General features: G+C 41.4%; 1 protein-coding gene across 2 annotated transcripts in view; it reads right to left on the reverse strand.

Moving 5' to 3' along the window:
* Positions 1 to 5,363: 5,363 nt before the first annotated feature.
* The window catches only part of SPMAP2 (sperm microtubule associated protein 2), a 72,976-nt gene continuing 65,185 nt past the window's right edge, over positions 5,364 to 13,154 (reverse strand). For both annotated transcript variants that reach the window (XM_082242732.1, XM_082242731.1), the window contains exons 6-7: positions 8,026 to 8,209; positions 5,364 to 6,282 (exon numbers count right to left, since the gene is read on the reverse strand). In XM_082242732.1, the coding sequence (XP_082098858.1) occupies positions 6,035 to 6,282; positions 8,026 to 8,209 (432 nt within the window). In that variant the 3' untranslated portion in view covers positions 5,364 to 6,034. The remainder of the gene's footprint in view (positions 6,283 to 8,025; positions 8,210 to 13,154) is intronic.

A 13,154-nucleotide genomic window follows, 5' to 3' on the forward strand; every position in this document is an offset into this window, starting at 1 on the left:
TTGAGCTGTAAGGACACTGATCAACGGATCTACATACTAGATCCGTGTGATCAGTGTCTTTACAGCGAGGAGAATGACAGGTGGCTTGTTTACACAAGCTGCCTGACATTCTCCCTCTCCCCCGCCGATCGCTGAGTGACCGGCGGACATCGGGTCCGCTGGTCACACGCGCGGGGGGGTCCGTGACCACGCGGAAGCGCGCCTCCGGGGGCGCGCGCTCGCTCCCTAGACCCTCACAAGCTAGTGACGTAGCCCTATGTCACTTTGCCTGTGAGGGGCTGACTGCCGACGTAGATCGGCGTTAGGCAGTCGGCAAGTGGTTAAGTATTGACAGATATAAGATCCTAGTTATATTAGTTTTTTTTGTCTTGTGTAACTTTAAGATTAATTGGAAACAAAGAGACAAAATAATTGACTGAAGCTAACGCCCTTTAGATTTCAAAAAGCAGCCATTACTATTATAATTATTTAAAACCTTTAGTCTTTCCATTCCAGCCCACTGGGCGTGGAAAGCGAGACAGCCCCACCCACTGATAAAAACTGTGCATTCTTTTGAAATGGAAGTTGTTTAAACAAAGTAAGTTGACCAGACAGGTTCTGTATAACGCTGATGTGACCAAGTTTCAAGGAAAAGATAGGACAATAATGAATGCTCACTGAAAATGTATAGTTGGGTTTGAGTAAGAGATGGTGATCGTTACTCAGTATGATTGGTGATATATAATCGATATATAATAATAATGAACACACTATGAAGGTTATTGTGAATGAGAACCAAGGTAAATTATTGACAACTTTTAATGGACGTCCTTCTATGAAAATCCACGTGGTGAAAATTAAAATAATTCATTATTATGAGCTCCTTATATATGGGAAGAATAGAGTGCACTCTCATTAAACAATATGGCCATATGACATGTGATTGATATATGTTTGTTACTAACTATTTGATTATTTCTAGGTGAGAAATGTAATGGTAACCTATTATGACCTTTCATTTTGCTTAAGTTTCTAGATGGTACTGAACAGTCTCAATCCGCCTGTCGGATAAGGTTTAATGTCCAAAAACTAAAGAAGATTACAGAATCCATTGCCAACTTGCATCATCTTTGTTTATATGAATACAATAATAGTTTTTTACAACTGGTTGTATATAGAGTGACTAATTAATTTTGATTTTATATTTTTCTGTATTGTCCTTTCCTGTGCATGTGTTTCGTTTAATTATGGCAGTATCTACTTATGTATATTCTGTCATAATCATTGCAGTGGTCTGTAAGGCAGAAGCACTATTGGAGTGTGCAAGCGTTTTGGAAAACAGAATCCACGGGATGTGCACAGTACAGAAACAGAAAGGGTTACACTGAATTAGAGATTCCAACTTGGGTTTCGCACATAACTGATATCTGTTTTTAAGTATATTTTTCTTTATGATTGACGGTTTAAATTCACGCAACTTGTGTCATTATTTATGAAAAAGGTAAATTCTTGTTTGCTTATAATTATTGGGTTCTGTTAGAGATAATCATGATTACTGCAAAAAATTTAAAATTTTACAGCAAGTCCTATAAAATAGGATACTGTAAGTCTTGATAATTGTATATGGTTACATCTGACACTTGGCAATCTTTTTACCACATTTGATTACATTTTTTAGATAATTGATTGTGAAATTGGATAGGTACCCATATATGGGTTTCTCCAATTCTCTTTGATTATCTAGGTTTGGGTCAGGCATGCAGAACACCGATGACACACATATATGTATGGGTAATATGTCCACAGAAGCTGGGGTCAAATTTGTTTCCAGAATGTCTTTAGTTTGTGAGAGGAGCCCGGAATATATATATATATGGAGGAAATGCACACATTAAGTGGTGAGCAGTTAGGCCTATGGTTGAATATTGTTTAGTTTAGATACAAAGTTTTGTAGAAGTTTAGTTGGGAGGTGATGTTTTTGTACCAATATTTTACCCTAAATGGGAAAGCTGATTTTTTTTTCTTTTAGTGTTAGGCCAGGTCACTAGGGAACGTGGATTTAACTGTTCAGAAATCTATGAAAGGCTATATGGGCATTATTACTAGGTATGGAATGTTTGGCTGACACCGGTTTTGATATTTTTTAGCCCTAACATACCCGTATAAGATTGTCTGAGTTGGTAAATCAGCAAGAGAAAAGGAAAGTAGGTATCTACACATTAGATTAGATATATTTCAGATCCCCCATTTTTCATTTGAGGTAAGCTGGGTAGGGAATAGAACTGATGAAAAGTATACACAACTATCAGATTAGAAAGGAAAAACAGCTAAAGGTGGGATTTCTGGACCACTCTTGTATAGCGGTTTGTTCTGGTATGTGGCTCTTTTGAGCCATGGAGTAAACCATGTCCCAACAGGAGGGATGGTATCCCTAGAAGTGGAGAAGACATTTAAGACATTTGCGGTGTTTGGATTCTCAAATTACTTCAAAAATAAAATTTTTGTGCACAGTGTGCGCTTGGATACACATCACATGGTATAGGAAGGCCTTAGCCCTGACAGTAAAGTGACAATGTGTGAAAATATAGACTCTGACATTTCTAAAGACAGCAGAGAATCCCCAAAACCATTAGAGTAAGAGAACAAATCTATGTGAGTGAGTGTTGTGAATGGGGGCACATCTCTTCCTCTAAATAAAGGGATTCACATCCTGGAAGGAGAGACCACCTCCCACCTACAAGAGGTGAAAGTAACACTGTGAACTCAACACATAGGAATAGGTAGATATGAGGTGACCATGTTTTCTCTGCTGTTCCTGGGTGGTACCACAAAACCCCTCAAGGAAAATTTCTGATTATTGTTTGTACCTTAGATATATATATATATATATGTGTGTGTGTGTGGGAAGGATAAGAGATGTGGTGACTGGGAGGATGAATGGTGGACAACAGACCCCCATAAGTAAGAAACCAGTTCAGTTAGGATTTCTCAGATGACATACCTACCTATCAAAGGATCTTTTTAGCAAAGGAAGCCAAGGAAGCATTATCATTACAATAAGAAACCCAGAGGTCAGAGATAGCGGGGTATACAGGCTGGGAATAACTAAGTCAGGAACAGATCCATGGGCTGAAGTCAAACTCCAGGTAAACCCTTCCCAAAGTGTCCCTGCCAGTGCTACAGGTAGCCCACTCCCTAAGGTTGGAGATAGACAGGACAGTGAGGTAGTTGGGATAGTGATACATCTGGTGGATAGATTGAGCATAGAGACCGGCTACTTTGACAAGAATGAATGGTTGGAATGGATGAAGTTTACGGCCAACTCAACTAATGCCTCTAACTGTGTAGTGTGCGCCAGTGGAAGACCAAGGCTAGCGACTGTTCCGATACCCTCGACTTTTAATATGACGTGTATCATATTGATTATGCAAGGAAAAGCAGACAGAGAGATTTGCAAAGCAGAAGTTGATAAATTTCCTGTGACTAAAATGAAAACTAAGCCAGTAGGTGTGACAGTCTATAAGGGGAATTATACTTGTTTTAATAATACTCTTAGACCGGCTGCACAAGAATTTCGGTATTGTACAACTATATATCAGTTCAGGACTGATGGAAGTTTCCCAGAATCGCTGTTTACCAATCAAACGCAAGCTTTAGCAGATACTTGGTGGTTGTGTGGAGATAATAAACTAAGGCCTTTATTGAGCTCAAACTGGGATGGGACATGCACGCTGGTGAAAGTAGTTCAACCCTTTTTAATCTTCCCCGCCAGACTAGGAGGTGTTCCTATATGGGATAAGGCCCTAAGCAGGAAATTAAATAAGCTAACCAAGAGAGACATCCCAGGGGGAAGTTTTGATAGATCAGTGTACATAGATGCTATAGGAGTACCAAGGGGAGTCCCAGATGAATTTAAAGCAAGAAACCAAATAGTTGCAGGTTTTGAATCAATTTTTCTGTTTATATCTGTAAATAGAAACAATGATTGGATAAACTATATATATTACAATCAGCAGCGCTTTGTCAACTACACACGGAATGCAGTCAAGGGCCTTGCCGAGCAGCTTGATGCCACCTCACTGACAGCCTGGCAGAACAGAATCTCCTTGGACATGCTCCTGGCCGAGAGGGGAGGGGTCTGTGTAATGTTCGGTGCCACGTGCTGTATCTTCATCCCCAATAATACTGCCCCAGATGGCAGCGTCACCCGAGCATTGAAGGGCTTGGAGATGCTGTCTCAAGAGTTGGCAGAAAATAGTGGGATCAAGGACCCCTTCACCAGATGAATGGAATGTGTGGTTCGGCAAATGGGGCAAGTATTCCACCACCTTAGCCACTGCAGTTGCAGTAGTGCTGTCAGTATTATTATCCGCAGGCTGCTGTCTGGTACCATGCATGAAGGGACTCATCTCAAGAGTGGTGGATAGAGCTGCAAGCAATGTAATGTATACAGTTCTGTCCATGCAGGACCCTGACTTACATGATAGATCAAGTTCAGCCTCTTTGCCTGTATGAGCGATTGATGCTATTTTTATGAAGGCCCCCACTAAAACAGACAGACTTCTGGGGTGGGAGCTCGAGTAAGAATCTATATTTGTAGGTTCAACAGGAGGGAGAATGTTGGAAGAATTGGCTGAGTCCGGAATCTTTCATAAATGTAGCTGAAGTAATGTATATATGAACCTATAAATGTAGATAGAAGTTATACTTTATGTAAATTACAGTTAGAGTGATGCTTTATGATTAGCTTGTTTTGAGACACACATTCCTTCCTTTGTCTGTATGAAGGGGAGGGAAGTTCACTTTCTTACTTCGCAGAGAGAAGACCTTGAGAGATAACGGGACAAGACTTCCATATGGAGAATACAGCGGGCAATGACCAAACCGGTTCTTACCAGTGAGATTGCAAAGAGCCCCACATATGAGCCATTAACTCTTAATTTAACAGAGGAAGAAGTGGACATTGATTGGATGAATTATACTGTTACACCTTGGACCAGCCCAGAACACACCTATACCTCATAAATATTCATCACTATAAAAAGTGCAAACCCCATTGTCTTGGTAGATTTTTATGCACGGGGCAGGCTGTGACTGAACTGTATATATCTCCATGCGCATGTAAATAAACAAATTCCTCTTGTTTTCCAAAATCACCGAATCTGAGTTTTTCCAACTCTTACAATATGATTTGATGATTTAAGTCAGCAGAACTTCATAAGGTTAGGTTTTTCTGAACTAATTCATGTTTTTTTATGGTGTTTTTTCGAACTTTGTTTGACTTTATTTACTAAGATAAGTGAAAATTCAGTTTGTAAAGGGAAAATTCCTTTTTTTTATATACCAATGAATATGAATCCTTATAGCTAAAGTAAGGTGATCCTAGTTGCAGTAGTACACATAAACCAAAAAGAATTGAGTAGATGTCTAAAAGCTTGTCCTAAAAAATGAACTGTAATTGATAGCTTTACACATGTGGCAGTACTATCCCCCCAGCCATCTGTGGTGGATTGCATTTCAGGGGTGTTTGACAGATGATGAGGAGGTGATATGTCGCCTCTTCACCTCCTGTTTTAACCATTTAAATGCTGCAGCAAGGGGCTGCAACCGCGGTGTGGTGTGCCTCATTTACTTAAAAAGGTCGCATCCAGCGGCAGTACTACCCGTTGAACAGAACAGGGGGATAATTTTGTATATGGCATGTATACACCCCAGCTCAGCTGTCTTTGCAGCGTAAGGAGAGCAGTAAAAAGGTGGCTAAACTACCAGTTTTTATGGCCCCTCCCCCCATCTTCAACTGTAAATGATGTAAATTTTCATTCCCATGTCAGAATTCTGTGCCCTCCTGGGCAGTGGGCACCATTTCCAGTCTTTTCCTTCCCCTTGTATGGTACTTCCTAATTGCTTAAGTGCTGTATTACTAATTTATTTCCAGACTTTTAGGTGGATATCCAATTTTGTAAATTTTACTTCAAACTATTTTACATGCAACTTCCATGTAGACAACCAGCAAACAAGAACTATGAACTGCTTTTAAAACAACAGAGTAAATGTTTTAAATTTTCTTTTGACGTTGCCTGCGAGCTGGGGGGGTGCATAGCTCAACAATACGTGGAGAGGCCTCAGCATGCTTGGCTGCAGGTGAAATTCGGTAGGGATCATATCCCTCAAAGAGAGACTTTCGAGTTTTTGGTTTTGCAAGCTGGCAGACTCTGTCTGAGGCTTGAGCTTGGAGGGCAGATGCAGGAACATGACGTATGACTGAGAGATCGTGTTGGTACTGGGCGTGTTCTCCCTTGGGCACTGAAAAAAAAAAAATATATTTTTCAACAAATGTTTACAATGTGTTTTTTTTTTTTATATATTTTATCTAAGAATTGTGTTCTGCTAACTTAATTCTTGCAGCACTCCATGCCTTTATTTTTCCACAAAATCCTTACCCTGAGAAAGGTTTCAGTAAATATAAAGAAGACGATCCTTAAATGAAACCATGCTTTGCCCCAGCAGGGTTCAGCAGCCCAATAAGTTGCTTATACTTAATTTCCTTCTGCTCCTACGTTGCTCTCTTCAGCTACTTGCAGCTTACGCAGGTTTGGGGATTCTCTCTCTTTCCTCATGTTACAGAACTTAGTGCTTAAGTGGTCAATGACAAAGCACCTAGGGCATCAATACAGGGGGCTCGAAACCCCCCAGAGCATTTGCAGCATAGGGGTCAGGCGGGGCACCCAGAGCATGTGCCATGCATCTCTTGCTTGGTGCCTTGGGTTCCAACACTACTGACGCCCATGTTTCTTTTCTGCCTGTTGTCTGTGTCTGCCAATATGTTGCTTTCAGTGAGTGTCACATATGAGGAGGGCAGCCTTAAACAGGGCACAGTCCTACAAGCTTCTCCTCCTCAGCACCCTCACATCTTCCCACCAGTAGGAGCACCTGAAGTAGCAGCCAGCTATGTCACCAGAGGTGTGATTTTATATGTGTGCATGGTGTTTGTATATATGTGTATACAGTGTGTGTGTGTATGTGTGTATGTGTCTATACAATGTGTGTACTGCTGTGTTATACATTAAGGGGTGATGGTGAAATAAATTATAGGCTTTCTGTGAGTTAGGCTGTACTGAATATATTTTTCACTCCTGCACTGTGTATGTTAGATACACCTGACCCCTTAATTCTGTGCATTATGCACTCCTGAACCCGACACTCTGTACATTACATATACACTATATTACCAAAAGTATTGGGACACCTGTGTTTACACGCACATGAACTTTATTGGCTATCCCAGTCTTAGTCCGTAGGGGCCCACCCGTTGCAGCTATAATAGCTTCAACCCTTCTGGGAAGGCTGTCCACAAGGTTTATGAATGTGTCTATGGGAATGTTTGACTTTTTTTCCAGAAGCGCATTTGTGAGGTCTATTTCCCAAAGACAACCTCTGGATATGACGCTGAACACGTGCACTCAACTTCTTTGGTCGACCGTGGCAAGGCCTGTTCTGAGTGGAACCTGTCCTGTTAAACCGCTGTATGGTCTTGGCCACCGTGCTGCAGCTCGGTTTAAGGGTCTTGGCAATCTTCTTATAGCCTAGGCCATCTTTATGTAGAGCAACAATTCTTTGCCATGAGGTGCCATGTTGAACTTCCAGTGACTAGTATAAGAGAGTGAGAGCGAAAACACCAAATTTACTCATTTGTCACATGACACCGGGGAGGGAAAATGGCTAATTGGGCCCTATTTGGGCATTTTTACCTAGGGGTGTACTCACTTGTGTTGCCAGCGGTTTAAACATTAATGGCTGTGTGTTGAGTTTTTTTAAGAGGTCAGCAAATTTACACTGTTAAACAAGCTTTACATTCACTACTTTACTTTGTAGCAAAGTGTCATTTTTTCAGTGTTGACACGAAAAGATATAATAAAATATTTACAAAAATGTGAGGGCTGTACTCACTTTTGTGAGATACTGTGTACATATATATATATATATATATATATATATATATATATATATATATATATATATATTATATAATATTTATACATATATTACCTGCTAACTCTTCTGTCCTAGCTGAAGCAGTCACTGTTTTATTAGATCTGGGGCTTTCTTTCTCTTCTTCTGCATCTTGATGACTCACTTGATTGCAGGGCATCCCATTGCCTGCACGGTTCTTCGGCTTGGCTAGCTGTACAATGCGTGCACTAGCAGATGCTCTCTTAGCTTCTTCAGTTACCTGTAACAAATATGGAATCTCCAATTGCTGCGAGTGATTATTGTAAATTTACAATATAACATGTAAGCAGGGTTGGATTTTCTATTAGGCACGTGGCAATAACCAGCAGAGGCAAACTTGATACAGTTGACCACCCCCTCTTCCTCAAAAAACTCAATTTGCTTGGTCTCCGTGACTGTGCTCTCCATTGGTTAGAATCTTACCTATCTCACCACACCTTCAGCGTCACGTACAATTCCACTTACTCCTCTGCAACTCCTCTTACCGTTGGGGTCCTCCAAGGTCATGACCTTGGACCGCTACTATTCTCGATCTACACCCCCTCCCTGGGTCAGCTAATAGCCTCCCAGGGCTTCCACTACCATTTATATGCTGATGACACCCAAATCTACCTCTCTACCCCTCAGCTCACCTCATCAGTCTCCTCCCGCATCACTGATTTACTAAAATACATATCATCCTGGATGTCTCACCACTTCCTCAAACTGAATCTATCTAAAACTGAGCTCAAAATATTTCCTCCCCCATGTCCCCCTTCCCCTGAATTCTCTGTCAAGATCAATGAAACAACTATTAGTCCTTCCACACATGCCAGGTTGCTAGGGGTAACCCTGGACTCTGCACTGTCCTTTCAGACTCACATCCAATCCCTGTCCAAATCATGCCGCTTTAACTTCCGCAACATCTCTAGTATACGCCCCTTTTAAACCAATGACACCACCAAGCTTCTAATTCACTCCCTGGTTATCTCTCGCCTTGGCTACTGCAACTCTCTCCTTATTGGACTACCTTTAGATACACTATCCCCCCTTCAATCCATAATGAATGGTGCTGCAAGACTCATCCACCTTACCAACCCTTCAGTGTCCTCCATCCCTCTCTGCCAATCCCTTCACTGGCTTCCACTCACCCAACGAATAAAATTCAAAGTACTAACGATAGTTTACAATAGGTTACAATAGCCTGAACCTTTGAGAAAGCTCATTGGGTGCTAAGTGTGAGGTGGGCAGTGACGTAATCACACTAGGACTAGGTGGAGCTGTGTATGCAAAAGATTGTATTGTGAATTGCCCGTTTTTTACTTCTGAAATCAGATGAGAAAACAGAAGCAGAAGACGCCTTGTGAACAGAGCGAGAGGCAAGACAGGAAGAACACAGATCATCATTGCAAAGGAGTTGAAGGAATACTGTAAAAAAGGTGCTCTGGAATCCAGGAGATACATAGTCCTTGCAAGATCACTGTGTGCGGCCACCCACTACATATCCGGAGTATTTTTACAGAGGAGTCAAGGCCAGTCAGGGGAATTGTGATTTACGGGAGTTTATACTCTGTTGTTCTGGTGAGTGAGGGACCAAGAGGGGAGCATGCAGTGAAAGCACCTGGCACTGAGCAATATTGTTGTGTGCACAAAAGACTTTGTGTGGGACTTTTGTTAGCACAGATTGCACCATTTTTATAATAGTGGAACACCCAGCACTGAGCACTTTTGTATATTGCACAAGAATTTTTGATATTGATGTCAGCACTAGCACTTATTGTTATACTGATTGATTATAAGTATATTGTCACTTGTCTCTTTATATTGTTTATACTTATGACTTATCACTGGTTTTAGCATTTGGCACTTTATATAGAGAGATTTTTTTTGCACAATTATTGCTATTTATATATCCATATGTGTTTGTAATATGTATGGTTTATAAATATTAGGTATTTATTTAGGTGCACGGTCATTTAGCACTTATAGTGGTATACACATATACATATATTTTTTATATATAGAGAACACTCTGCACAATTATTGATTGAGCAGAGCTGATATATATCTTTAATTCAATGCCATCCACAACTCTGCCCCCAGCTACATCACTAATATAAACCAAGCCACTCTCTTTGGTCCTCCCAAGACCTCCTGCTCTCTAGCTCCCTTGTCCCCTCCTCCCATGCTCGCCTCCAGGATTTCTCCAGAGCTTTTCCCATCCTTTGGAACTCTCTACCCCAATCTGTCCGACTGTCCCCTAATCTATCCATCTTTAGACGATCCTTGAAAACCCTTCTCTTTAACCTTCCTAGTGGTATTCCCGAGTGTGGCTCGGGGGTTACATTTCAGTGCCAAAAGCGGTAACCGCCGAGCCACACTCGGGGTACCGCCAGAAGCATCGCTGGATCCTGGTAGAGGGGTTACTTACCTTGTCACCGGCATCCAGCGATGTATGCGGGCGGTGTGCAGCGGCAGATCTTCCTCCCAATGCTCTCTGTGCCCCGACTTCCGTCTTGCAGGGGGGTGGAACCGGTGGCAAATTCAAAAGTAAAACACACCAAACACACTGATACATTGCAAAATAAAATAAATTCACATTCACACCAGTGCCCTTTCCTGCAGTTTTAAGTTAAAGTATGTATGTGTATATATATATATATATATATACATACTTTAACTTATTTATAGTCATATATTATAGTATAATTCATGATTTTGTGTTTCAAACTTTATCATACCCGAGATGTTATAAAGAAGAACGCACCGCACAGTAAAAAAAAAAAAATCATATGTAAATAGTTGGTTTGGGCTGCTCATTCTTAAGAATTACATGCAAAATAATTGTACCGCCTTCAGCACCTAAAATTGGAAAGAATCATACCGCCAGGGAGGTTAAAGAAGCCTATCCGGCTACTAACTAATACACTGTTTCACTTCCCCCACAGCTATTACCTTTTGTATTAATTGACCCTCCCTTTCAGATTGTAACCTTTAATGAGCAGGGCCCTCTGATTCGTTTTGTACTAAATTGAATTGTAACTGTAATGTCTGCCTTAATTTTGTTAAGCGCTGCTCAAAATCCTGTATAATAATAATAATTTTCCCTGTATTGATCATATATGAGTTTTCACCATTAGCTGAATAGTAATCTTATGTAAGGTTATTTACACATTATTACAATATGCAGAGCCTTTGTAACACGTATATGCGGCATCCAGTGGGCTTTATTTCTGGGCGCAGGATATATGTGTTCCCCTGCTTGTGCTGGAAGTGTGCTCAATTATGAACTCCCAGCACTGAAACCAAGCTGTCAGTGACAGCTCCGGGTCTCATACTAACAAGCCAGAAGGGCAGGCTCTCAATCACATGATCATTGTGACAGCCTGCGTTTAGTGTTCATTTATTTTATACAGTAGTTAGTCCCTGTGTTGTTTCTCCTCTATAGGGAAAAGAAACAACAGACTTCTCCTCTAGTGAGGGGCTGGATCTAGTTTAGTGAGTGCTAGTGGCAGTTAGTGGCAGTGGCACCAGATTTTGCACTCTCAAGGTTAAAAAAAATCAACCCAGTGTGTCAGTTAGAGTTAGTGTCAGTGTTACTGGCAGTGTCAGTTGGTGTCAGTGTTAGGGTCAGTTAATGGCAGTGCTAGTTTCAGTGCCATTGTGTTTAGGTAAGCAAAAAAACAAAAAACAAAATGCGTACTATTGTTTCTTGGCTCTACTATGGGTACAAAGAACGCATACATAGGTGGTATCACAAAAATCTTCAGGAGTAGGGGAATTTATTTTGCATGCGTTTTTGGTAGTGGGTCATGGTAATGGCATCAAAATATACAGCTACATTTTAAACATTATATTTACCAGGACATTTTGCCACAGTTTTTCTTTTATAATAAAAAAAATTCAGGAGATACTGTATGTATTAACATTTACAACCAAATGAAAGCCCAACATGTCTTAAAAAAAAAAAGAATATATATATATATATATATATATATATATATATATATATATATATATATAATCCACTTGGATTCACTAAGTAGTTGCAATTACATGTTCCTTTATACTAACACATGTCAAAGTTGCAAAATTGGGTTTGGGCATTATAATTTGTTTTGACCCTGGTATGAAAAGTTCAAGCCCTGGAAAACCAGGCAATGTCCTGAATAAAAGATGAGATGTATGTTTCTTATGGAGATAAATGTTGTGGGCCTGCAGTGTCTGTTGTTAGAAATCCAGCCCTGCATTAAGTAGGGTGACCAGACATCCACGGTTTCTGGGGACAGTCCCCGGAATGAGGACACTGTCTCTGGACCAAGTCTGTCCCCGGTTTTGTCCCCCCTGGATTGGATTTGAACAGGGGCTCGGGCAATTTCAAAGACAGTCAGTGCAGAATTAAAAACAAAACTCTGAATTACACACCCCCCCCCCCCCTTTGCTGCTCCTACTAGTTTAGGGGGTGTATTTTTTCCATTATCTATGCCCCTTTCTGATGATCATGTGCTGGTTGGAGCGGAAGGACTATTTCTTCAGTTTCGGGTGCATGCCCCTTCCACTCCCACTCGCATGTTCTTGGCTCAAGTACCGGCCAGCCACCTGCCTGCACCTGCCTATCTCCTTGCCTTCCCCGGTGGAGTAGTAGCCGGGGCCTGGAGAGTGAGACTTGTGTGACACTGAGTCTGTCTTTCTGGCATAATGGATGGTATCATAACTCATGGACAGCAGGCACTCTATCATGGCTCTGGCTGGCAGTGCACTGTCACAGTGTGTCACATAACATGACTGCTGGGTGCTGATTTTGTTAACTTATCGGTCATAAGTCCCCCATCATCACCCAGCAGCCATGTCATGTGACACAATGTGACAGAGCCAGCCAGAGCCATGATAGAGTGCCTGCTGCCTGTGAGTTATCACAATGCTGATGATCTTAACCAGTTGCCAATCGTTTTAGGGCAGATTTACTGCTACAGGGCAGTTGCACTGCGCAGGATCATGTTTATATATGTGATTCTGCAATTCTGGGTATCGGAGCCAATCAGCGGGTCCGGCAGACTCAATGTCTGCCGGTACCTGCGGATCATTCTGTACGCAGGCAGACTGGCAGCCTGTCTATGTAAACAAGGCACATTGCCATTCTGTCCGTATGGAAGACATCGATCCTGTGTTCCTGCAAAGCAGGGACA

Source organism: Pelophylax lessonae, assembly GCF_965119305.1.
Source record: "Pelophylax lessonae genome assembly, chromosome: 1".
Classification (NCBI taxonomy): Eukaryota; Metazoa; Chordata; class Amphibia; order Anura; family Ranidae; genus Pelophylax; species Pelophylax lessonae.